The sequence below is a fragment of the Budorcas taxicolor genome, chromosome 1 (assembly GCF_023091745.1).
Source record: "Budorcas taxicolor isolate Tak-1 chromosome 1, Takin1.1, whole genome shotgun sequence".
Taxonomy (NCBI): domain Eukaryota; kingdom Metazoa; phylum Chordata; class Mammalia; order Artiodactyla; family Bovidae; genus Budorcas; species Budorcas taxicolor.
The window spans coordinates 68,498,447-68,523,811 of NC_068910.1; the positions used below are offsets into that span (position 1 = coordinate 68,498,447).

General features: G+C 36.9%; 1 protein-coding gene across 2 annotated transcripts in view; it reads left to right on the forward strand.

Moving 5' to 3' along the window:
• SCAF4 (SR-related CTD associated factor 4) overlaps positions 1–25,365 on the forward strand; it is a 58,709-nt gene that overhangs the window by 22,806 nt on the left and 10,538 nt on the right. The window contains exons 4-19 of one of the 2 annotated variants that reach the window (XM_052646388.1): positions 427–588; positions 2,292–2,427; positions 2,754–2,893; positions 3,478–3,654; positions 8,006–8,199; positions 8,560–8,668; positions 12,858–13,022; positions 13,560–13,645; positions 14,345–14,535; positions 15,556–15,656; positions 16,074–16,187; positions 16,908–17,064; positions 18,120–18,277; positions 19,617–19,782; positions 19,872–19,958; positions 20,116–20,307. In XM_052646388.1, the coding sequence (XP_052502348.1) occupies positions 427–588; positions 2,292–2,427; positions 2,754–2,893; positions 3,478–3,654; positions 8,006–8,199; positions 8,560–8,668; positions 12,858–13,022; positions 13,560–13,645; positions 14,345–14,535; positions 15,556–15,656; positions 16,074–16,187; positions 16,908–17,064; positions 18,120–18,277; positions 19,617–19,782; positions 19,872–19,958; positions 20,116–20,307 (2,335 nt within the window). The remainder of the gene's footprint in view (positions 1–426; positions 589–2,291; positions 2,428–2,753; positions 2,894–3,477; positions 3,655–8,005; positions 8,200–8,559; positions 8,669–12,857; positions 13,023–13,559; positions 13,646–14,344; positions 14,536–15,555; positions 15,657–16,073; positions 16,188–16,907; positions 17,065–18,119; positions 18,278–19,616; positions 19,783–19,871; positions 19,959–20,115; positions 20,308–25,365) is intronic. The other variant, XM_052646468.1, reaches the window with a different exon arrangement.

The following is a 25,365-nucleotide window of genomic DNA, read 5'->3' on the forward strand; positions in this document are numbered from 1 at the left end:
GGATTGAAATTAATATTTTGGTTAAAATTGGCTTTTTGATGATTTTTAAAAGTTAAAAGTTATTTTTGTGAGCAGAATGAATGAGAGTAGATTTTTCTATAATAAATAGATCTGTATGGAGGTGGCTTAGGCATTGGTAAAGTAATACTGATTCTAGGAAGCTGGAATGGGGGGAGGACAGAGGGATCAGAAAAAAGTAAAATATTGGGAGTCTGAAACATCAAGAGAATGGTAGTTCTCTACAGACCTGTGGGCTAGCCAATGAGAGAATTTAACATTTAAGTAGTTATTTAATTACTTGATTAATAACTTTAGTTATTTCTATAGAAATAACCTTGGATATATAGTTTCATAAGAGTGAGATTAATGGGTGTCAGATTGTGATTTACTTTTCTTGTATTGACTTTACGTCTTTAATCTTTGTAGTGTAAACCAGAATACAAGGTTCCAGGATTATATGTAATCGACTCAATTGTGCGACAGTCTCGTCATCAGTTTGGAACTGATAAAGATGTTTTTGGGCCAAGATTCTCTAAAAACATAACTGCCACATTCCAATATCTGTATCTTTGTCCATCTGAAGATAAGGTATAGTTTATAATTTTTAAATTAAACTTGTATTCTTACCCTATTCTTAAATATATATTAGGTATTTAAAGCCTATTAGGTATTTAAAGCCTACTGTATTATTAGGAAATGGCAGCCCATTCCAGTGCTCTTGCCTGGAGAATCCCAGGGATGGGGGAGCCTGGTTGGCTTCCATCTATGGGACTGCACAGAGTTGGACACCACTGAAGCGACTTAGCAGCAGCAGTATTATTAGAAAGGTTGATCACATAGTGATCTCTGTGAACTTGAAACAAAATGCAGTTTTTTTTCTGTAGTAGTCATATCTATTTTCTTGTGAAGTGCTTCAGAAATGTTGTACTATTGGAATAAAAAAGAAGCATCGGTTCAATTCAGTTCAGTTGCTCAGTCGTGTATGACTCTTTGCGACCCCATGAATCGCAGCACGCCAGGCCTCCCTGTCCATCACCAACTCCCGGAGTTCACTCAGACTCACGTCCGTCGAGTCAGTGATGCCATCCTGCCATCTCATCCTCTGTCGTGCCCTTCTCCTCCTGCCCCCAGTCCCTCCCAGCATCAGAGTCTTTTCCAATGAGTCAACTCTTCGCATGAGGTGGCCAAAGTACTGGAGTTTCAGCTTTAGCATCAGTCCTTCCAATGAACACCCAGGACTGATCTCCTTCAGAATGGACTGGTTGGATCTTGCAGTCCAGGGGACTCTCAAGAGTCTTCTCCAGCACCACAGTTCAAATGCATCAATTCTTTGGTGCTCAGCCTTCCTCACAGTCCAACTCTCACATCCGTACATGACCATTGGAAAAAAAGGAGCATCATCTTTCTTTAAAGAAAACGTTATTAGAAAGATTTCTTGTGATTGAATGGTAAAGAAATTCTGCAGTAGAGGAGGACAGTGCTTATGTCAAATTGTTGTTTATTCCACAAGGAAGGGACCAATCATTGACTTTCCCCATCATATAGAGATGTTGAAGTATAAATCATACTCATTAGCAATCAGACTACTGTATTTAATTCCTCACATTTATAGCTGGTTTTACTCTGTACTGTAAAAAGATAGAAAAACATAGACAAAAAAACTAGATTCTTAATAGATAGGAGAAATGCACTTGTAAGCGCAGAATAACAAAGACTAGAGCCTGTATAATAAATGACATATAAATTTGCGTGTTTTGGATTCTCTGTATTCTTGGAGGAATGCTCTTCTGGGAAAGATGTACAAGAGAAAAGTTCATTCCTAGAGTAGGAGATAAGAGTTGTAACCATGAATAACACATTTTCTCTGGATCTCCTTCAAATTTGGTAGCCCACAAAAGAACTTACCTAACAATTAGAGGCCAGTTAATTGTGTTAAATATTTTAACTATTAAAATCATCCTGGATTTTACTCTTCTTAGATAACTGAATTTTTTGGTTTCTTTGTGATCATAAATATAAAAATTTCAAGTAATTCTAATGCATTTCTTCTGATTCTCTAGGTTAATTGTTTGTTTTTTCCCTCTCCCTGTTTCTTACCCTGGATTACACTACTGAAGGAAGGCCCATTAGAGTAGTTTAATGAGGCTGTAATTCTGATGATAGATTGTTTTCTATTTATGAAACAGATGTAGCATGGAAATGTTAGCCTGTGGTGTTTTGTTCTCTTTTCATAAGAGGTATAATTATTTATGCTAATACTTATTGTATATTTGTGTTTTTTCACATAACAGAGTAAAATAGTTCGTGTATTAAACCTTTGGCAAAAAAATGGAGTATTCAAAATTGAAATTATTCAGCCTCTTTTGGACATGGCAGCAGGAACCAGTAATGCTGCTCCAGTAACAGAAAATGTTACTAATAATGAAGGTAAGGTCAGGTGTGTCTGTGCACTTAGAGAATTGTATCATTTTTTGTACATGATATGTTTGGAATCTGTTTATAGTGATGGAATTTTTCTGTAAGAAGGAACTTGAGTTAACATCTTGGAAGATAAGTTTTCTTCCCATCATTATTATTTCTAATAAAAAGTATTCAGTGCTTATTGCAGTATAGGCTGTAATACCATAATCTATATTTTTTACTGTATGTTAAACTGAATGGAGTATTGTTTTAGTAAAGAAGCTTAATGGAGCTTAAAGGAAATATTTATGAATTAAAAGTTTTTGAGGCCTTAATGATCTTTTCTTTTTTAGGTTCACCTCCACCTCCAGTTAAAGTTTCTTCTGAACCCCCACAAGCCACTACAAACTCTGTACCAACTGTACCACAGTTGCCCAGCTCTGATGCTTTTGCTGCTGTGGCCCAACTGTTTCAGACAACTCAAGGTCAACAGGTAAACTGTCTACCCAAAGATTAAATAGTTTGCAGTTAGGTACTATTGTCAGTTCTTATTTTACATTCCTGGTTACCGAGCACATTGTGAGGAGGGAATATATCTACTGGAAAAAGCCTTTGTGAGGAAGGTAAATTCACAAGGACACTGGGGGAAATGTGGGAGAGGTAAGCAAGGGGCCAGCACACTGAGGAAGAGTGTGCCCCTATGGAGAGAGCTGCAGAGCTCTGAGGGTGTTGGAGTTGCTCACAGTGCTGGTTACAAAGTTACATGGATTGATGCAGATGCTTGTTTTACACTTTTTTAGAAAACATATATATAGTGTTCACAATTCAGTCTATTTTCTCTTCTCTCTGACCATCATTGTCTACCATTGGCTTTTAACCTTAAGTGACACACATTGGATCCCTGATACATTCGTTCACGATAAACTTAACCATTACTGAAAGGTTGGTTCCTTTTTCCAAGTTCCTCCATGCCTGTGCTATTTTGATTCACCATTAAGATTTTTTTTTTAGTGAATTAACTTTTGATACTATGATTATCCTTTGTTGTGTGGTTTATCAGTTTTCCCATTCTTTAAGCTTCAGCAGATCCTTCAGACTTTTCAACAGCCTCCAAAACCACAGTCTCCCGCCATTGACAATGCCGTGATGGCTCAGGTTCAGGCTATCACAGCTCAGTTAAAGACAGCTCCTACACAACCATCTGAACAAAAAGCTGCTTTCCCCCCACCTGAACAAAAAACTGCATTTGACAAGGTATGCTTCTCTCACATAACCCATCCCATTGTTTATATCACTCTGTAGAAGTTAACCCTTTTCTGACTTACCTGGATTGTTCATTTAGTTATTTGAGGGATTTTCCCCCTCGACATCAAAACATTGATTCTTATTCTTGGTTATAAATGTGATATATACTCATTGCAGAATTTTCAATATAAGAGAAAAATAAACAGTATAAAGGAAACAACATTCACCATTAACCTCCTTACTCAGGGATAAGTACTGTAACATTCTGCTATATACCTTTTCAGAATTGATTTCCTGTGGATATAGTCTTTTCTTTTTTGGTCATTATGTGTATCTGTGTTTGTGTGTACGTGTGTGTATATACATATATAAAAATAGGTATTTTGAATCTATATAAATAAATATATATACACATTGTTTTTAACTGGCTTATTTTTCATCTTAATCCTCACGTCTCTGGGTGGTTGTTAAGGTTAATAGATGTAAATATGTACTGAGTGCTCATTAGGGTTATTATTCCATTACATGGGCACATCAGTTTAACCATTCCCCCTGTTGAAAGACATTTAAGTTGCTTTCTGTTTTCTGTTGTTGAAAACATTAGTTACCTTATCTATAATATGAGAGTTTGGGTTGGTTTAGTGTCTTCAGACTTCTCTTTTGGGCCTTAGTTATGTTTAAGGCGCTCCCGCTAAGGGTATAGATGTGTTGAAAATGCACAGCTCAGAGCTTCCTGTTGAAATGTTTGCCTAAACAACCCCCCTCTTACCTGTTTGTGTCTTGTCTATATATGACTATATAAAATTTAATTTCATTTTACAAGTTGCAGTACAAAAAACACAAGTTTGATAATCCTAGAAAGAACTATCTTTTAATTTAATCATCTCTAAAATATGTTTCTTTCTAGCATTCTAAGATACAGTAACTGTTGCTAGTAGTTAATATTAAGAATCCATATGGAAATTACTGCTTGTTATTCTATCTGTATGATTTATGAGTGACTACTGATTAAAAGAAGGTTGTATTAAAATTTTTGAGTACAAAAGTACGTGCTTTTAGGGGAAAGAAATGCAGATAATACAGAAAGTTCTGGAGTGAAAAGGGATATCAGTTCCACTGATTTGTGTATGGTTCTTCAGACCTATCTCCTCTGCGTATGTGAATATAAAGTGTTAAGTGCTGTGGTTTTGTTTTTTAGTCTTCTGTTCTGTGTTGTGATTGGGAAAATTCTCCCCACTTGTATTAAAAATTCTCTATTTCTCCTAGTAGTTTTATATTTGTGTTTTTTATGTTTGTCTCAGTGTATCAAGAACTTATATTAGCATATAGTTCAAGATAGTTAAACCTTTATATTTTGGGAAATAGCCAATTCTCCCTCAAAATTTTTGTCATACACTTTTTTCTGTGTCTGTCTCTAGATACCATTTTGTCCCACTAGTATCTGTATTTGTTTTGGCATCATAGCAGTTTAAACACTTGCAACTTACAGTTCATTTCTGGATGTGTTTTCTGCCTTTATTCTTTTTCAGACATTCCTTGCCTATTCTTGGGCATGTGAATTGGTATGTTCCAGAGAAACAGAACCAGTTACAGGCACAGACACACAAAGGGAGAAGGGGGGGATTTTTTTTAAGGGATTGGTTCATGTAGTTGTTAGGTATAAGTTAGAGTGTCAGGCTGGAAATCCAGGTAAGAGTTAATGCTGCAGTCTTGAGTCTAAATTGTGCAAGGCAAAGGTTTTCCTGTTGTTGTCGTGAGAATGCCATCTTTGGGAAACCCTGCTATAAGGCCTTTGACTGATTGGTTGAGGCACACCGATATTATGGAAGGTGTTTCTTTATTCACAGTCCACTAATTTAAATGTTAGTCACTTTTCTTTTTCTTTGCTGCTCCATGCAGCTTAAAGGATCTTAGTTCCCCAACCAGGGATTGGACCCCAGGCTATTTGTTTCATTTATTCTTAGATAATTTACTCATTTTTCATGTTTAGTGTTTCATAACACTTCCATGTCCAACTCTTTGCAATCCTATGGACTGTAGCCCACTAGGCTCCTCTGTCCATGGGATTCTCCAGGCAAGAATACCGGAGCGGCTTGCCATTTCCTCCTCCGAGGGATCTTCCCAACCCAGGGATTGAACCGGTACCTGCTATGGCCCCTGCATTCCAGGCGGATTCTTCACTGCTGAGCCACCCTGGAAGCCCAATTGATGCTGTCGAGGGAAACTACTGAGTTTTTATGTTATCTTGTAAATTATCTTGTTTTTTCTAGTTGGTTCTCTCAGATTTTGTAGGCTGCTAAATTTGACTTTTCCCCTTCAACATCTAGACCTGTTTCTTTTTTTTTTTACTGTCTGATGGCTAGGACTTCCAGAGAAATAAAATATTGAGTAATAGCAGTGCTAGCAATGGCATTCATATTTTGTTGTTCATTTGAATTGCAACTAATTCCTCTAGTGTTTTATCTTAAGTGGATTGATCAATGTTTGTTAGTTACATTAAATTTAGAAAAAGGAGTTGTGCTTTGCTTTTGACTGAAAAGGTCTATTTTAAGCTAGTCAAACAGCTGACTGGGAACAGCTTGTCTGTTTCAGCCACTTCATAGATGTTCAGTTTCCTTAAAAGCAGCAGAAATATCTTTTTAGATAGTAGGGCTCAGTTAAATTTTTTAATTGCTTCAGATGTTTTCCCAAAGCAATAGGTATGAATTGTAAAACTTTTAAGAAACATGTCTATATGTGATAAACTGCAGAGAGTTCTTTTGTTTGTTTTTGTAGATAGTTTAAACCTAAGTTTTTTTGTTTTTTTATTTTATTTTATTTTATTTATTTTTGGCTATGCCGAGAGTTCGTTGCTGTGCAGGCTTTTTCTGGTTGCAGCAAGCAGGGGCTACTCTCTAGTCTCCTCGTGTTGGCTTTTGTTGTGGAGCACAGGCCCTAGACATGCAGGCTGCAATAGCTGCAGCTCTTGGGCTCTTGAGCACAGCCTCGTTAGTTGTGGCACACAGGCTTAGCTGCTCCATGGCATACGGAATCTTCCCAGACCAGGGATCAAACCTGTGTCTCTTTCACTGGCAGGCAGAGTCTTCATCCCTGAGCCATCAGAGAAGCCCTAGACCCGAGTTTTAATTTTGGCTCCTGTCATTGACTCTATTGATATTGAGTTACTTAAATATTCACTGTATACCTCTGTAAAAGAGCAATGGTAGTACCTTTTTTTTTTTTTTTAACTGCCTCGAGGGTTAAATTAACCTCATGTGCAAAAAGCAACAAGGTGCCTGAGCCATGTTGGGTCTCTCGATTATAATCAGAACTTTTAATCATGTGGCCCAGATTTATGAAGAAAGAAGCAATTTAGAAATCTGTCGTCCAGAATTTCCAGGCAGAACTATCACAGAACCATACAAATTTAGGAGTTTTGAGATTGGAAATCCATGAACGGGAAGGTCATACCCTGAGAGGAAAAGACTGCCTTATTGAATGCCAGGGACTGAGGTTAAAAAAAGACTATTGTCCACATCTAGACTCTACTATATATAACTGTACAGTCTAGGTTATGTTTCTTAATTACCTGACCTTAGTCTCCTTGTCTGTAAGAAGAGGAAACTGTATCTACATTGCAAGCTTCTTGTGATGAAGTATTATGTATAATCTACCAAAACACAGTAGTGGTTGTGTAACATTGTAAGGAAAAACCCGAACAAGCTTTTGGGCTAGCCCAATACTTTGATTCCTTATTCTGAATAAGTGTAATTATATTTCAAATGACTCTTCTAGACATGTGATCCTGTGGAGTACACTGGTTGGTTTTTGCTTTCTGTTTTTGTTTTAATGGAAGTTTCTGGTAAAAGGTGAGCTGTGAAGTTTTAAGAAAGAAGCAAGGGCACAGGTAGATTTTGCAGCCTTGTCTGTGCCATTCTCTCTTTTTTTCATATTCTTGAGTGAGCAGAATTTATAAGATAGTTATAAGATTGGATAAGATGGTTTTTCTTTGTGTACATTTTACAAAGCCAACCAAAAATATATACCCATTTTAATGTGTGCAAAGTTTTTAGTCTAGGAAAATGTTTTTGTAAAATCTTTCTACTGCTAAATTAGTTATAATATAGAAAATAGAAAAAAAAAGGAAACACTGTATTTAGAATTGGAAGAAAAGCTATTTTTAAAAGGGTCTTTTCAGAATGGCATTTGTGTAAAAATTGTCTGTGCACCAGAGTCCCTAAGAGGCATGTGGGAAGATGAAATTGTACATCATAGCATAGCAGGATTATGCATGATGGTGAATGTCTGTTTTTATAAAGTTTTTTTGTGCAGTGAATCACAACCTGAATTTTAAAACGGAATATTGGCATACCTCTTGCAGAAGCTACTTGATAGATTTGATTATGATGATGAGCCAGAAGCTGTGGAAGAATCCAAGAAAGAAGATGCTGTTGCCGCCTCGGCCACCACAACACCTGCTCCTGCCGCTGTTGTGCCCACTACGCCTGCCGCCGCCGCCGCTGCCACCGCACCTTCTGTGGCTGCACCCACTGCCTCTCCTCCACAGGCACCCTTGTATGTCTCTTTCTTTTGATTCCTCGGAACTTTGGTAGTCATTACAAGGCATAATCCAAGTAACACTTAATAACGGTCAGTTTTCATATAGCATCTTCTAAAATTCTTTTTTAAATTGTGGTATTTGGGGATTTCTTCTGAATGGGGAGGGGATCCTGTCAGATTTACAATAAAAAATGACTTTTATTTTGGGAACAATGCTGAGTTTTTAAGTTAATATAGGCAAATAAATAAATGATTCAGTAAAATGTTGATTGCTAACAACTCCTGAACAGCATTCTGTAAGTTTCTGTAGCGTAAATGTGGCCAAGAATGATGTGTGTTTGAATGGGTAAAAAGAAGACTGCTTATCTCTTTTAGTGGGTTTCCTGGCGATGGCATGCCGCAACCAACATATGCCCAACATCAGAACATGGACCAGTTTCCGCCTCGAATGATGGCAGTGCCGCAGGATCCAGTGCACCATCAGGTGGAGGGCATTTCTGATTACTAAAGATGTGTTCATTAGCGCATCTGGGTTGCACTTGCCGGAGTAGTAGTATTTACCTGTGTGGGTGGCTAAATAGTCCTTAAGCTGTACTAAAGGCTGTCAAGCACATAACTGGTTTGAGTTGCCTTTTTGCTTTAATTAAAACAAGGATGCTAAATATTCATGCTAATAATTTAATAGGTATTTTTATTAATAGTTGAGAGAGAGATTGTTGGTTCTGTTTTAAGGAACTGACCTATTTACAGCATTTCCCCTTCTGAGAAGCCTTCCCCCGCTCCCCTTTTCCCTTCTATTTATCAATTTTTGCGGTATACTGTGTTATGCAGGATCTTAGTTCCCCAGCCGTGGGTTCAACCTGTGCTGCCTGCATTGGGAGCTCAGAGTCTTAACCACTGGACTGCCAGGGAAATCTCCCGTTTTTCTTTATTAATGTTGTGTGGCTTGTTGCTTTGGAGGGCTTTCAGCTCTTCAGCATTTAGGAATATTGTTTGAAATCTGTAGTATAAGATAAGGAGGACATCATACTGGAGAATTTCAGGAAGTTAGACTAAATTTGTTCATTGGATTTATTTTAATAAATCCTCTAATTCAGAGTTTTCTAAACTTGTCTGTACATCTCAATTGGAGAAACGTACTACAAAATACATATCTTAGACTTCTGGTGCTGTAGTCAATCTTAGAGGATCTTTATTTATTTTAATTATGTGATGATTCTGTTGTACAGCCAACCTTTGAGAAATGCTCCTTTTAGACTTAATTTAGAAAGTGTTCTAAGAAACCTTTTAGAATATATTCATTTTCTTATCTGTATCATGTTCAATCCATTAATATATAAAGGCATACTGTGTTTTTTTCATTTCTCACAGATCCTGCACTTTTTTTTTAACAAATTGAAGGTTTATGGCAACCATGGGTTCTCAAATGATTATTGGCTTTTTTTTTTTTTTAGCAAGATAGTACTTTTTAGTGAAACCATGTACATTATTTTATTTGGATATATTGTGCACTTACTGAACTGCAGTAAGTATGAGCATAAGTTTTAAATGCTGTGAAAACCAAAATATTCATGTGACTCACTTTATTGCAGTATTCACTTTATTACAGTGGTCTGGAATCGAATCTATCATATTTTGAGATACGCTTTTATTTGGTCATATGAAACGACATTGTGATTCAGTGACTTGTTGATCAGTTCAGTCGCTCAGTTGTGTTTAACTCTCTGTGACCCCATGGACTGCAGCACACCAGGCCTCCCTGTCTATCAGCAACTCCCAAAGTTCACCCAGACTCATGTCTGTAGAGTTGGTGATGCCATCCAACCATCTCATCCTCTGTCGTCTCTTCTTCCTGCCCTCAATCTTTCCCAGCATCAGGGTCTTTTCAGATGAGTCAGTTCTTTGCATCAGGTGGCCAAAGTATTGGAGTTTCAGCTTCAACATCACTCCTTCCAATGACCCAGGACTGATCTCCTTTAGAATGGACTGGTTGGATCTCCTTGCACTCCAAGGGACTCTCAAGAGTCTTCTCCAACACCACAGTTGAAAAGCATCAGTTCTTTGACACTAAGCTTTCTTTATAGTCCAACTCTCACATCCATATGTGACTGCTGGCAAAACCATAGCCTTGACTAGATGGACCTTTGTTGGCAAAGAAATGTCTCTGCTTTTTAATATGCTGTCTAGATTGGTCATAACTTTCCTTCCAAGGAGTAAGCGTCTTTTAATTTCATGGCTGCAGTCACCATCTGCAGTGATTCTGGGGCCCAAAAAAATAAAGTGAGCCACTGTTTCCCCATCTATTTGCTATGAAGTGATGGGACCAGATGCCATGATCTTAGTTTTCTGAATCTTGAACTTTAAGCCAACTTATTCATTCTCCTCTTTCACTTTCATCAAGAGGCTCTTTAGTTCTTCACTTTCTGCCATAAGGGTGGTGTCATCTGCATATCTGAGGTTATTGATATTTCTCCTGGCAATCTTGATTCCAGCTTGTGGTTCCTCCAGCCCACCATTTCTCATGATGTACTCTGCATATAAGTTAAATAAGCAGGGTGACACTATACAGCCTTGACGTACTCCTTTTCCTGTTTAGAACCAGTTTTGTTGTTTCATGTCCAGTTCTAACTGCTGCTTCCTGACCTGCATACAGATTTCTCAAGAGGCAGGTCAGGTGGTCTGGTATTCCCATCTCTTTCAGAATTTTCCACAGTTTATTGTGATCCACACAGTCAAAGGCTTTGGCATAGTCAATAAAGCAGAAATAGATGTTTTTCTGGAACTCTCTTGCTTTTTTGATGATCCAGCGGATGTTAGCAGTTTGATCTCTGGTTCCTCTTCCTTTTCTAAATTCAGCTTGAACATCTGGAAGTTCACGGTTCATGTATTGTTTTAGCTTAGCTTGGAGAATTTTGAGCATTACTAGCGTGTGAGATGAGTGCAATTGTGCAGTAGTTTGAGCATTCTTTGGCATTGCCTTTCTTTGGGATTGGAATGAAAACTGACCTTTTCCAGTCCTGTGGCCACTGCTGAGTTTTCCAAATTTGCCGACATATTGAGCACTGTAACAGCATCATCTTTTAGGATGTGAAATAGCTCAACTGGAATTCCATCACCTCCACTAGCTTTGTTCGTAGTGATGCTTCCTAAGGCCCACTTGACTTCATGTTCCAGGATGTCTGGCTCTAGGTGAGTGATCACACTATCGTGATTATCTGGGTCATGAAGATCTTTTTTGTACAGTTCTTCTGTGTATTCTTGCCACCTCTTAATATTTTCTGCTTCTGTTAGGTCCATACCATTTCTGTCCCTTATTGAGCCCATCTTTGCATGAAATATTCCCTTGGTACCTCTTAATTTTCTTGAAGAGATCTCTGTTCTTTTCCTCAGTTTCTTTGCACTGATCACTGAGGAAGGCTCTCTTATCTCTTCTTGCTATTCTTTGGAACTCTGCATTCAAATGGGTTATCTTTCCTTTTCTCCTTTGCTTTTTGCTTCTCTTCCTTTCACAGCTATAAAGGCCTCCTCAGACAGCCATTTTGCTTTTTTGCATTTTTTTTTCTTGGGGATGGTCTTGCTCCTTGTCTCCTGTACAATGTTAAGAACCTCCATCCATAGTTCATCAGGGACTCCCTTAAATCTGTTTCTCAGTTCCACTGTATAATCGTTAGGGATTGATTTAGGTCATACCTGAATGGTCTAGTGGTTTTCCCTTCTTTGTTCAATTTAAGTCTGAATTTGATAATAGAGGAATTCATGATCTGAGCTACAGTCAGCTCCCAGTCTTGTTTTTGCTGACTGTATAGAGCTTCTCCATCTTTGGCTACAAAGAATATAATCAGTCTGATTTCGGTGTTGACCATCTGGTGATGTCCATGTAGAGTCTTCTCTTGTTTTGTTGGAAGAGGGTGTTTGCTATGACCAGTGTGTTCTCTTGAGAAAACTGTATGACTTGTTGATAGGTGAAATTTAAAAAATATTTTATCATCCTGTTTAAAATACACATGAAACCTATGAACTTAATTCCAAATGTTTAACAATTATTGATAGTTTATTAATAATTTAGAAAGACTGCCTTTTTATATTATAGTGATATTACAATTATCCTTTCTATTGCATTGGCATTAGAATGTTACATGTATAAAATTGTTAGATTGTGACATAATACTCTCATTATTATGATATTTCAAACCCTAAATAAATTCAGCCATAGGCATGTTGGCTGAAACTCCCCTTGGAGTAAAACTTTTAAAACAAACTTAGAAGTCAGTGCTTCTAAATACTTTTCCTCCCCTAAAGCTTAATTGCCTTTAAAGTTGAAGAGAGAAAATTTGCAGTGGAGTACCTCTGAATTTTAAGTTTAGTCTGTCACATTGCTTCCTCATATAAATGAAGGTACGTTTTTAAATTATAAAACCTGACATGTGTGTTAATTTTAAAATGAGTTGTAGGATTTTTAAGCTCTGTTCTTGGATATAAGCAGTTTTCTTTGGATAAAAATTGTATATGTAGAAATTGTCGGTCATGGTTGAATGTCATAGTTTTTTCTTGATCAAAATTTATTGAAGATGTTTTAGTTTTATATAAAGTTAACAAAAATTTTAAAAAAATTATTTTTGGTAGCAGTTACTTAAAATCTACTCACACAATTTTTTTTGTTTTAAACAAACAAGGTTCCACTTCCTCCTAATGGACAGATGCCAGGCTTTGGCCTTCTTCCTACACCTCCGTTTCCTCCCATGGCTCAGCCCGTGATTCCTCCAACTCCACCTGTGCAGCAGCCCTTCCAAACTTCCTTTCAGGCACAAAATGAGCCACTTACACAGAAGGCACATCAGGTAAAGCTTCACTCTCTGGTTGCTGATTATTTTTTGGTTCCCTTGATTTACAAGCAGATTCCTGCCTGTTTGTTGGCTTTCTATCTTCAGTTTTGAATATGAAGAAAAACTGTTAACTGTGGGCACATACTCACCTTCTCTGTGACCTAACTTATTCTTTTGGGAAGCGGACATAATAATACTATAAATTTTCATAGGGTGCATGAGGATTGAGATAGAGTATGGAATGCTTAAACAGTGCCTAATTCACTGGCTTTAGGTGATGGTTTGTTAACACAGTATGTTAACCTTCACCAAACAATTTCCAGAAGTAGATGAGTATTTCTTCTAAGTTTGTGAGCCATATGAAAGAACTTTTTCCACTCATGCCCAGTCATCGTTAAGCTAGTAATTAGGTCTCAAGTAATCAAAAGAGAACTTTCCAGGTAAGAGATTTGTAGTTTAGCATTTTGTAAGTTTTTGGCCTCTTTTTTTCTGTTTATAATTTCCATTTTCTCCTTTAATGATGGGTTTTATATTTTGTTTTTCTTTTTAAAGGAAATGGAAGTAGAACAACCTTGTGTTCAAGAGGCTAAGCGGCACATATCTGATCACAGAAAGTCAAGATCTAGATCAGCATCCAGGTAGCTTATAGAAAATGTTAATCCAGATGTTCATGTTTTGAGAGACTTAGTATTTAAATCAAGTTGAATTGTTTCCAGATGTATGGGACTAATAAAATAACACTTGGTATGTTTGTATGTATGAGTGGAATGGGGGCAGGAGACTTACTAATTTAAAAAAACTAAGTCATCTTAACCAGTATTTTTTCTCTCTGAGTTTCTCTAATGCCTGTTTACAGATATGCATGGAATTGTAAGATTTATGTAGTCAAAGTTCCTTTACCAATTTATCAAGCCAAAAAAAAGTGGAAAGAAATTAAGGAATACTATAATCAGATCACATACTTTTAATTGCTACAGAAAAAAAGACTTTTCTGAGAAGATAGAGAATAGCAATCACAGTATATCTTTGTGATGACGTTAGCTTTTTAATTACAAAGGTCATTTAAAATAGTACTAGAGGTATCGAAGATGAGAGATACTTTTTTATAAGTTAGCAAACTTATCTCGTTTATACTACATATGTGCTTTCTAACTTTCAGCATATTAAAAATCCTAAAAATGAATTCCCTGCTGTCAAATTCTTACACATCTTACAAATTCTTACGTATCTTACATTAAATTACCTAGTTGTATTTTTTTCTTCTTCCAATTAACACATGCTGAAGTTTTGTTTATTTCCGTATATTAATCCATTCTCCCTTGTCCTGAAAATATTAGGTCACCGAAAAGGAGACGATCTCGATCTGGTTCTAGATCTCGAAGGTCTCGGCATCGACGTTCTCGATCTCGGTCCAGAGATAGACGCCGACATTCTCCTCGGTCTCGATCCCAAGAAAGACGAGATCGAGAGAAGGAAAGAGAGCGTCGACAAAAAGGCCTTCCTCAGATCAAAGCAGAAACCGCCAGTGGTACGTGAACATTTATATTCACATTTCCTGCATTTTTTTTCCCAATGTCATGAGTTTTAAATGCTTTGTAACCGGTTAGCAAAATATTGCTTTATTGGGTCTTGTCTGTTTGTGCTCTGGCGTATACCTTTAGATTTGCTTTTGTACCTATAGCTGACTGTGAAGCAGCAATGAGAAGTGAGGCAAACTAACAGTGATGAGTAATAGTGTGTCTTGAGTCAAGTGTATGAAATATAGTTGTTAACTAGTTCTACACACTGAGGAAGGGTGGGGGGGCCCCTCCAGAACAACTAATACCCTCTTACTTTATAAAGATACACAATTTATAGGATGTGTTAGCTTGCATTATCTCCTGAATTTCATGATGTGTTTAGAATATGTTTAATAATGTATAGTAGATATTCTTGATATAACTCTATAGCTGTTAATGAAATTTTAATTGATAATATGATTTGGGCATATATAAAACTTCTGACTCTGCAGGGCTTCTTATCTAGGACACAGCATGAAACAAAAATCATTACCCTCGAGAGTTTAAAAGGGACAGCTACTCTGACTCTTTACATAGATGAAATCTTCAGATGTGTCTTCAAAAGATGAATTTTTTCCCACCTCATCTGTTTCCCTTTCACTATCCTGGTTCCATTTCTGGAAGTACTACTGTAATTTTTTAAACTTATATTGGGTTTCCAGGTGGCTCAGTGGTAAAGAATCTGACTGTAGTTTCAGGAGACACAAGAGACCTGGGTCACGAAGATCCCCTGGAGGAGGAAATGGCAACCCACTCCAGTATTCCTGCCTGGGAAATTCCATAGACAGGCGCCTGGCAGGCTACAGCCCATGGGATCAAAAAGAGTTGTATGGGACTGAGCAATTGAGCCATAGCACATATGGTGCTTTATACTTGTGGATATCATAATGTAACTCATGCATGTTTTCTGTAATGATTTTTTTCATGTGAAGTACAGAGCTGCTCAGTATGGAATGTGTATATTTTTATGATTATAATTTTATTTTAAGTTTGTAGTACTACACTCTGGGTGGGACAGCTGGACAAAAGGACTACTCAGCAGGATGTTGCCAGTCTTTTAGAAGAGTTTGGTCCAATTGAATCAATTAATGTGAGTATTTGTTAAATTGCTTAATGACGTAGTTAATGTTATTTTGCGAAATTAAGGGCTTGAGACCTAAGTTAAAATTGGTCTAGGTTTGTGGAAGATGTGGCTGGAGTTGAGGTGTTCCCTAAGTTTTTGTTTAGCATTTAACTAATTTTTTTGATAACCAAATTTAATTTAAAATCTTTTTCTAAAAATGACTTTATATAACAAAGCTTGGGGCTGTAGATTGTTGATGATTGGCAGTTGAGACTAAACCGGAACCACCAGTTTTCAAATTTTTTTAAACTCCAGTTATGGAATAGGCTCTAGAGGGTGCAGGGGGTTGGAGGTGGGGTGGGTGGAGCTGACTGCTTCATATTATGTCTTGTTACTGTTTGGTTTTGTTGTCATGTTTTATAATATTAAAATCTTTTGGAGCAGATGATTCCTCCCAGAGGTTGTGCCTATATTGTTATGGTTCATAGGCAAGATGCTTATCGTGCCCTGCAAAAACTGAGCCGAGGAAACTACAAAGTGAACCAGAAATCCATAAAGGTACTGTTTTATCATTGATGGTTCATTTTTTTTTAAATGTAACATATATTATGAGACTTTTAAAAACTGTAGTTTTGGACACTGGGGTATTATTATATGTGCATCTTTTTTTAAAGAGGTTATCTCCTAAGAGTTAACATAAAATTTTAAACGCTAGGTATGTGGTAGAATTTTGTCTTTTTTTTTTTTTTTAAGTTTGCCATCTCAGAACTATGAAAAATAATCACTGAAGATAGAGGGAAAGATATAGGCGCATGGGTGTTCTTCCTCTGAGGGGCCAGAGTCAGTGTTTCCTTAAAGTCCCGATACCCTGTTCTACCCTTGGATTTCACTGCAAAAGGATTTTGTCTAATGTTGAGTATTTCTGATGTGCCCAAGACTTTTAAAAGTGTTCCCTACTTTCTTATGCTCAATCAGCCAGTCCCGGATAAATTTTTCCCTTTTCTCTTAGTTTTATGCTGTCTGGGTAGGGGTGTTTGGAAGAGTGAGAAAGAAGATCATTGACAGTCAGATTTCCTTCTAGGACAAACAAGAGTGGGATGAAAGGGTAACCAGATTTCCTAGCACCAAAGATAACTTTGAGTGAGCCCCACGGGTAGCCAGGCCAGATTGTTCTCTTGTTGACCAAGTCTGAATGATTGGAATCATGGGAAACAGTTATCTCTCAGTTTATGACATTCTTCTCCCTTCCGTTTTATATTTTAACAAATGTTGAACTAGATTGCCTGGGCCCTAAACAAAGGAATAAAGGCAGATTATAAGCAGTATTGGGATGTAGAACTTGGTGTTACTTATATTCCATGGGACAAAGTCAAGCCTGAAGAACTGGAGAGTTTCTGTGAAGGAGGAATGTTGGACAGTGATACACTTAATCCAGGTAAAGTAGTATTTAGTTTTTTTTAATATATTTATTTCCTTGGTAGTACTACGACAAATGTTTATTCTTTGCTTTAGGAACTGTTTTTTGAGATTGTTCAAATACCCACTAGGTGGGTGCTAGTCTCTCCATTATAAACTAAGGGAACAATGGTGAATAAGACAAATGTGGCCTTTGCCCTTATGCAACTTGTATTTAGTGGGAGAGATGCAGACACAAATAATTACTGATTGTGGGGTTCATTATTCATTATAATACTAAGTGGATCTTAAGTAGACTTTTTCAGTGTAAAAAACTTTACAGATGAGATGAATCTTAAACTGAACATTGTTAGTAAGGTCCACTGCCTTATAATAATTTCTTTGAAATGTTTAAATGTCCAGAGAAGCCATCAAAATTAAACATGTAAGATGAGGAGATGCAGTTATTTGAAGCCTGGATATTAAAAATGCCAGGCTGATAGTGGAATTTTCACTGGGGAAAATGCCAGCCTGTGGGGACATGACCAGAATGATAGATAGCAGGACAAAGAGGAGCACAGGATGGCATGGCAAAATAGAGTAAATATTTCAGACATTACAGAGCTTCAGTCAGAAGTGCGGGGCTGGACTTGCCCCACACACCACCTCCCTGCGCGTGCACAGTGCCTTCACTTACGGATAGAGCTAGGCATTTCTGTTCAGGCAGACTGGTGTTGAAGGTCTGTGCTCCAGGTGTTCTGGGCATCTCTGGTCCAGGATAAAAAGAACTCTGCTCCTCCGTCCCAGGGTCTTTGATCCAAAGACCTCCTCCTCCACCATTGTGGTTAAGAACCAAATGTATCTGGGTTGAATCCCATCTCTGCCTCTGCCAAGTGTGTGTGACTTTGTTTTCCTCTCTCATAAAATGGGAATAATAAAAAATAGAACTATTACATCTGTGTATATATGTATGTACATATGTAACAAAGGCGTACCTTTTCAGTTTATAATTTTAAACCCAGAAAAGATTTTTTTTAATGTTGATGATATTAAAATCAGAGAGCTTTCTGATTATATTTCTTTAACTCTTCATAGATTGGAAGGGAATTCCCAAGAAGCATGAAAACGAAGTTGCTCAAAATGGAGGAGCTGAAACCTCACACACAGAACCAGTGTCTCCTATACCTAAGCCTCTGCCTGTGCCTGTGCCTCCTATTCCTGTTCCCGCACCGATAACAGTGCCGCCTCCACAGGTAAGAGCGCTGGGGCTGTTGTTGAAGCTTTCAAATGTCTGAAAGATACCTTTCTAAGTCTTACTGTTGATGTGTGTCTAGATTCATAGTCAAAGATGTGAGTACATAGATGTGCATATTAATTTCTTATATATTGGTATGTCAGACCTAATATTTATAAATGCTTTCAAAAACCAGAATAAATTTCATTTTGCCTTACATCTGCCCAGATTATTCAGTATCTTATTACCTCATAAACTTCTTGACTTGAAATGTGATTTTCCTGCTACATGTTAAGAGCTAAGTAACTAATGTGTTGGTAAGAATTAGAAGTACTTGATCCATACTTTCATGTGTGATTCACTAGATTTTTCTTTTCTTTCAGTACCTTCTTTCCTCAGTTTCTCACATTAAAACTGAATAAGATAAATCTAAGCTCTCTCAGGGCGGTTGCCTAGCTTCTTGATTTTTCTCAGTGTTAGGAGAAAAGTACATGCTTTGATAGCTGTGATATTTTATAAATGGATTCCCCAAATTGGCACTCTTTACATGACCTTTTGGATATGACCTTCCAGTGCAGGTTTCAGTGTATGTCAGCATTCTCGTAAAGAAACTTGACTAATCTGTTAAGGTTGACACTTTTTTTTTAAAGCAGTAACGAAAGTGTTTGGTACATATCAGGCATTAGCACTCAACATTTATTTATTCTCTAATCTCCATAATTATGTGAGGTTGGCACTTTTTCATCTTATAGATGAGTAAACTGAGGTCTGTTGAGTGTAATGTAAGTCGCTTTCTCAGGGTCACAAAATGACTTAAAAGGGGGAGCAGGCAGTTTGACCCCAGGAACTGTGGTCTTAATCACAGTTAAAGTGCAAATTACCTGGTAGCTTTTCTTAGAGTTGTATTCCTCAAACTTAATTGACCTGACTGTGAGACATTTTTTAACATTAATATTCTGGCAGAACACCAATATAGGTGATGGTGAATCACAGCGTGATATTTGCTTTGATAAGTAGAGGGCAGACTGTGATTTCTGGAAATTCCTTGGTAGCTCAATGGTTAGAACTCCATGCTCCCACTGCAAAGTTGCAGCTTCAATCCCTGGTGGGGGAACTAAGATCCTGCAAGCCACATGGAGCAAGCAGCCCGGAATTTTTAGAAAGGGGGAAAAGTATGTAGTTTCCATTGTTTTGGAATGGGTACAGATTACCACTGTTATCTAATAAGTGTATTCACACAATAAGCACAATTTAGAGATACTGGGTTTTTTTAGCAAGGTATTTTCTTTGTCTGTACCCACTATATGAGTGAGAGGGTGGCTAGATACGTGGTTTCATTTCCCTTTCTTTCTTTCTAGGTCCCACCGCATCAGCCAGGACCTCCTGTAGTTGGTGCTCTCCAGCCACCTGCTTTCACGCCTCCTTTGGGAATTCCACCTCCAGGCTTTGGGCCTGGTGTTCCTCCTCCTCCACCTCCGCCACCATTTTTGCGCCCAGGATTCAACCCAATGCATTTGCCACCAGGTACACGAAGTTATTTGAGAAGATACTCTCTTTTAAGAGCCTGAAATAAAGTGACACAACTTAAGTTGGCATTGTTTTTCTTATTCTAGGTTTTCTTCCTCCTGGACCCCCACCTCCTATAACTCCACCAGTATCCATTCCTCCTCCTCACACTCCACCAATAAGCATCCCAAACTGTAAGCATGTTTTTCCTTTGTGTTCACTTGTCCTCTTGGAGTTGGGAGTAGGAGGGAGAATGGACCAGTAATAGGTTCTGTAGTATGGCAAAAGAATGTTAACCGGGGTGATAATTAATTATTCAGCTTCACATGTTGATGTAATTATATTCCTTAGCTACTATCGCTGGTATAAATGAAGACACTACAAAAGACTTATCTATTGGAAATCCCATTCCAACAGTGGTGTCTGGGGCTAGAGGAAACGCCGAGTCTGGTGACAGTGTGAAAATGTATGGCTCTGCTGTGCCACCTGCTGCACCCACGAATCTGCCTACCCCTCCTGTAACCCAGCCTGTTTCACTTCTTGGTAAGTTCAATTTTTTTATCATTAGTTTTCTTTCCCCTGCCCAAGTTAGTCTTTTTAGAAACTGTTCATTTTGGTAAATTATTCTCTGAGGCTGTTTTCCTTGGAGGAAGATCTTTCTTTTAAATATGTGTACATGGTCTTCACCAAGCCTACCCTTAAGAGACAGCCTCAAAAATGAAATCATGTTTGTTTCTCTGTCTTGAATAAAAGTTTGGATTTGCACATCTTAATTTGGTATAGAAAAGTGATCAGACGAATCTCTGTGAACGGGAATTGGTACATAGTCCATGATTAACAAAACCCCAGGCATCCTGGCATAATAAGTAAGATACAGACTTTTTTTTAGAGCAACATAGGTTTTTTTTTTTCTGCCTGGATTAATTTTTATATATTTAAAATTCCTGGACTTTGATAGCATTCTCTGTAGGCTGGCAAAGAGACTCTCTTTGATACATTGCAATAAAATGGCTTTGTTACCTGAGTGACAGTTGCACAGCCTGAGGCAGTGCTTTTCCACTGACCCCTCAGTTTCTCTTACAAGACTTAACCTGTTGTATTCTTTACCCACAACTCAACTTCAGAGATCCAAGGAAGTGTGGTTTAGATTGTTCACATCTTTAAGAGGCCTTACCCTTGCTTTCTTGAATTTAAATGAATATGCCATATACTTGTCACAGTGATCATCCTAAAACAAATTATTATATTTGAAATGGTATCGCTAACTTTAATTAACACTTGATTCTGATAACGGGTAGTTAATTTATCCTTACTATTGTAATGTTTCAATCCTGTGAACCCATTGTATTTTTTAAAGGTGTGTGTGCACAAATGTTTGTTTTCCTAATCTTAGATTTTTTTAAGGAAAGAGCCCTATACTCCTGGGATATAGGGCTGTGGGACATTGGTTTGTGATGTAGGACTTTTACTTTTCACCTGCAGTTTTCAGGACTGTTGGAAATTTTACTTTGTTGCGTGTACTACATTTATAATAAAAATTAATTTGTTTTTAAATGGCATGCTGTCTTCTGCCCTCTCCAAGACTGAGGTTAGGCTAACAATAAACTTGATTTTTATTTCTTTTATTATACAGACTGGGTAATAGTAAAAGAGGATTTATGGTTAAAATTTGTCACAAGTAGTGTCCAGTGGTCATTATATAATGCAAAATGATTTGTTTGATGGGGAAGTTGCTTAAGAGGTCTGTGCCCTGATAGAAGTCGTAGTAGAAGGAACAGTAGTAGACTGGGGACCAGGAAACCTCAGTATCTTTGGATCTCAGTTTTGTTACAACCCCCCCCCCATATTTGTAATAAGATGATTATATAAGAATCACAGTGACTCTAAGTTGGGTAGAATTTTCTGATCACCCTCTTTCCTTCACCCCATACCCATGCCCCTGATTACGAATTCTCATTGAAATGAAATTTCCTACTCTGGTGTCCATAGATATTAGGTCGCCTGAGACTGTTTGCTTGCATTTGTGCTTTTTTTCTGGGTTTAGTAAATTCACTAAATCAGTGAAAAGATTTCATCATCTCTAAGACTTTGATAACCACTAGTTTTGAACAGCCTTCAAGAATAAATAACCCAGGGAATTCCCCTGGTGGCCTAATGGTTAGGATTCCAGGCTTTCACTGCTGTGGCTTAGGTTCAGTCCCTGGGCTGGGAACCAAGATCCCACAAGCCACATGGCACAGCCAAAAACAAACAAGAATAAACATCCTGCCTTTTATTTAACATTCAGGCTTTGGAAGCTCTGCCCTTAATGTCTTATCACTACTGAAATGTGTAATTTAAACTCATGTGAAACAAAACAAATCAAAGCTAGTCAGTGCTAGAAAAATAATCAAATTTCTTAGCATTTTTTGTTATGCAACGTACCTGCTTAGATGTCCATCTTCTCCCACCCACCAGACTGGAAGCTCCATGAGAGAGGAACATTTATTAAGTGGTGGATGGATGCTTTTCAGTGTAGGGCTGTTTATACTTCACCTCTGACGATGATCTTTGTCCTTAACTTTGAAAACAAAAAATTTAGGAAATAAAGGTTGTTCCAGATCTGGAAAGGTTAAAATAACTGATATAGCATAAAAATAAGAACAGTTTTGTTTCAAATAAGCACTTTTAAGTAAAATGCAGTAGCTTTATTTGAATCATGAAAAAAATATACTTCTGTTTCCCTTCAATTAAAAATCTTGAAAAGAGTATCCCATGAATTTTGACCTTTTATAGAAATGAGACTTTTTAATGTATATGCAAATAAAGGAGGATTTATCCAAAAGACTGATCACAATTCCATCATTTTGATAAAGGAATATAGCAATCACATACAGTATTGTAGTACTGAAGGCTCAGTAAGTAGGTTGGATATTGTTGGTGTCAGCCACGAAACAGAAGACTAGAACTAAGATGCTTTCATGTTTTCTCTTGGTGCTCTAATGTTTTCTCTTATGATAATAAAAAGCAACATTACACTATACAGAAAAGTTTAAGCCTAGGAGGTGAGACTAAACTTCAGCTTCTTCATCTGTGAGAAAAGAAATAAAAATGTTAAACCAGGGTGTTGGGATGATTTAGTTGGACTAACATAAACATATATAAACACCTGACGTGGGGCCTGTCACAAAGTAGGCACTCAGTGAATGGTGGGTGCTTATTACAGGTAAGAAATATCATAGACAATATTTAGAATAAAGAGTATTTATACTTGGAAATTCTAAAATTATATTACTGTAGCTATAATTTATTTTAAATTGTTCTAATTGTCAGCAGTAGAAGTAGCTTTTTTAGGAAAGTATGTATCTTGGCATGGTTGCCTCAGATATTTTTACAGTCTATTAAACGAGGTGATAAGTTCACATATATAGAAGTTCCATCATGCCTTAGTGATAAAATGTGTATTGGTTATATAGTAGTGGCATTTCATTTTAATAGCATGATATGGTATCTGTATTTATCCTATTCATGATACTCAAATTGTTTTCTTACAATGAAAGGTAAATATGTCCTTGAGAGTTAACTGAGTTCTTGGATCTTAATTTCTGAAAGGTGGCAATGATGTTTTTAAACTAGAGGGGCCAGTAAAATGTTCAACAGATCTTCCAAAATTCTGATGTTGCCCTTGGTTATGAAGGAGGCAGTGGGGTGCTTTAAGGATGGTTTGGTTTAAAGAGTTTTCTGAATGATCAGACTTAAGTGTAGGTATTGGTTTAGAAGTGATGACTCTCTGTTTCTGGAATTGGGCTGAGGTAGCCCACACCACCAGATTTGTAGAGAACCACCTCCATCTTCTAGAGATTTTTTATTGTTTTAGTAACCGATAATCTGAAAACATAAAAACTATTTGATGCACAATACTAACTTATTACTTGATTTCAAAGGAATCTGTGCTTAATACCTCATACTTCCAAATAGCTTGCTAGAGCAGTGGTCATTTCATTAAAGTTAATAGTTTACAGTTGTTGACCATTTAGAAGAGAAGGAATATTAAAGATAATAGCAATTCAGTACATTCTCTTTACTGTATAAGTGTATGTATTTATTACTTTTCCAAACTTATGTATAACATGTATCTCTAATACAATGTACAACATATTCTTATTTAAAATTTCATTGTAATGTGAAATTTGGGTTACTTTCATGTTCCAAACAATAAAAAAAATGACACAAAAAAATGTTTGTTTGTGTTACATATCTATTGTGTTACCAGCATATCCAAAATATCTTTTCAAGGAATAAATTAAGCTAAGTCAGACTCATTCCTATTGTGCAAAATTAAAGTCTCTTCTCTTGTCAGGTACATACATTCATTAATTATTATTATACAGAGATTCTCCCCAGTTTTGTCACAGTGCTATATAAACTGATGGTAAACTTTCTAAGTAAGAATTGGGTATGTGTAAGATTCCATCTTACTGATAATATTTGTTACCAAAGATTTAAAGCACAAGTCACAGATCAGTGGCCTACAAGCTGAGTTGCTGGACAGTAGTATGATGTATTTCGTGCTTGATTTTTCACACTTCCTTGCCTGGCGTTTGATTTTCCATAATTTGAACACATCAAGAATTATGTAGACCAAATTGGTTTGTAAATTAATCAGGTATATTTGCTTTTATGCTGTAGCTGTGACCTTAATACTGTCTTGAAGATGAACAATTTTATTGTCAACTTCTGTAATTTCACCTGATTCTTGAACAGTGCTGGGATTAGGGGCTTCAACTCCTGTGCAGTTGAAAATCCACTTTTAATTTTATAGTTGGCCCTCAGTAACCGAGGTCCCACATCTGTAGATTCAACCAACCACATACCCTGTAGTACGTATTTACTGGGAAAGCAGACTGTGTAAGTGGGTCCGTACAGTTCAAATCTGTGTTTTTCAAGGGTCAACTGTACTTTAAAATTAATATTTTGAGTTGTGATTTCACTTAGCTTTAGAGTTTTCTCCCCAGAATTTTTATTTTTTTGTAATTTTTAATATTTTAAATCAGAACATTAGAGCACCAATCTACTAGTGTGAATAACATTTAAAGTAATCCTGAAGAAAATTCTCAATATTTTTTTAATGGTAATGTCTAATTTTTAAAACACTTTTTGCATTTTAATTTTTTTCTTATTGTAGATTTGGTTATGATATTGGTTATATTCAATTATAACCTAGAGGGGTCTACCAAATGTCTCTTTTTCCTATAAAAGGGTTCTTTGAAAGCTTTAAAATATTTGAATTGGTACTCTAAATATTGTATTTTATTATTCCACTAGTGTTTTATACTTAGAAATGCTTCCAAAATACTCACCACAGTGCTTCTTTCAACTTTGTATAAAAACATTGTTCATTGAATGATTAATAGTGATCAATCCACAACAAATACTTACTTTGGGTATGAATTTATACATGAATATACTGTATTTTCTCAGAAGGTGAAGCACTTCAAACAAAAGTTTGGGAAAGTCTTGCACAAAAACGTGAAAGGTGCTTATCACATTGTCTCCATCTCTGCACCTTCTAGGCTGCAGAACTCCAGCCTAGAGAGTCTCTTTTTAATTTAAACCTGACAG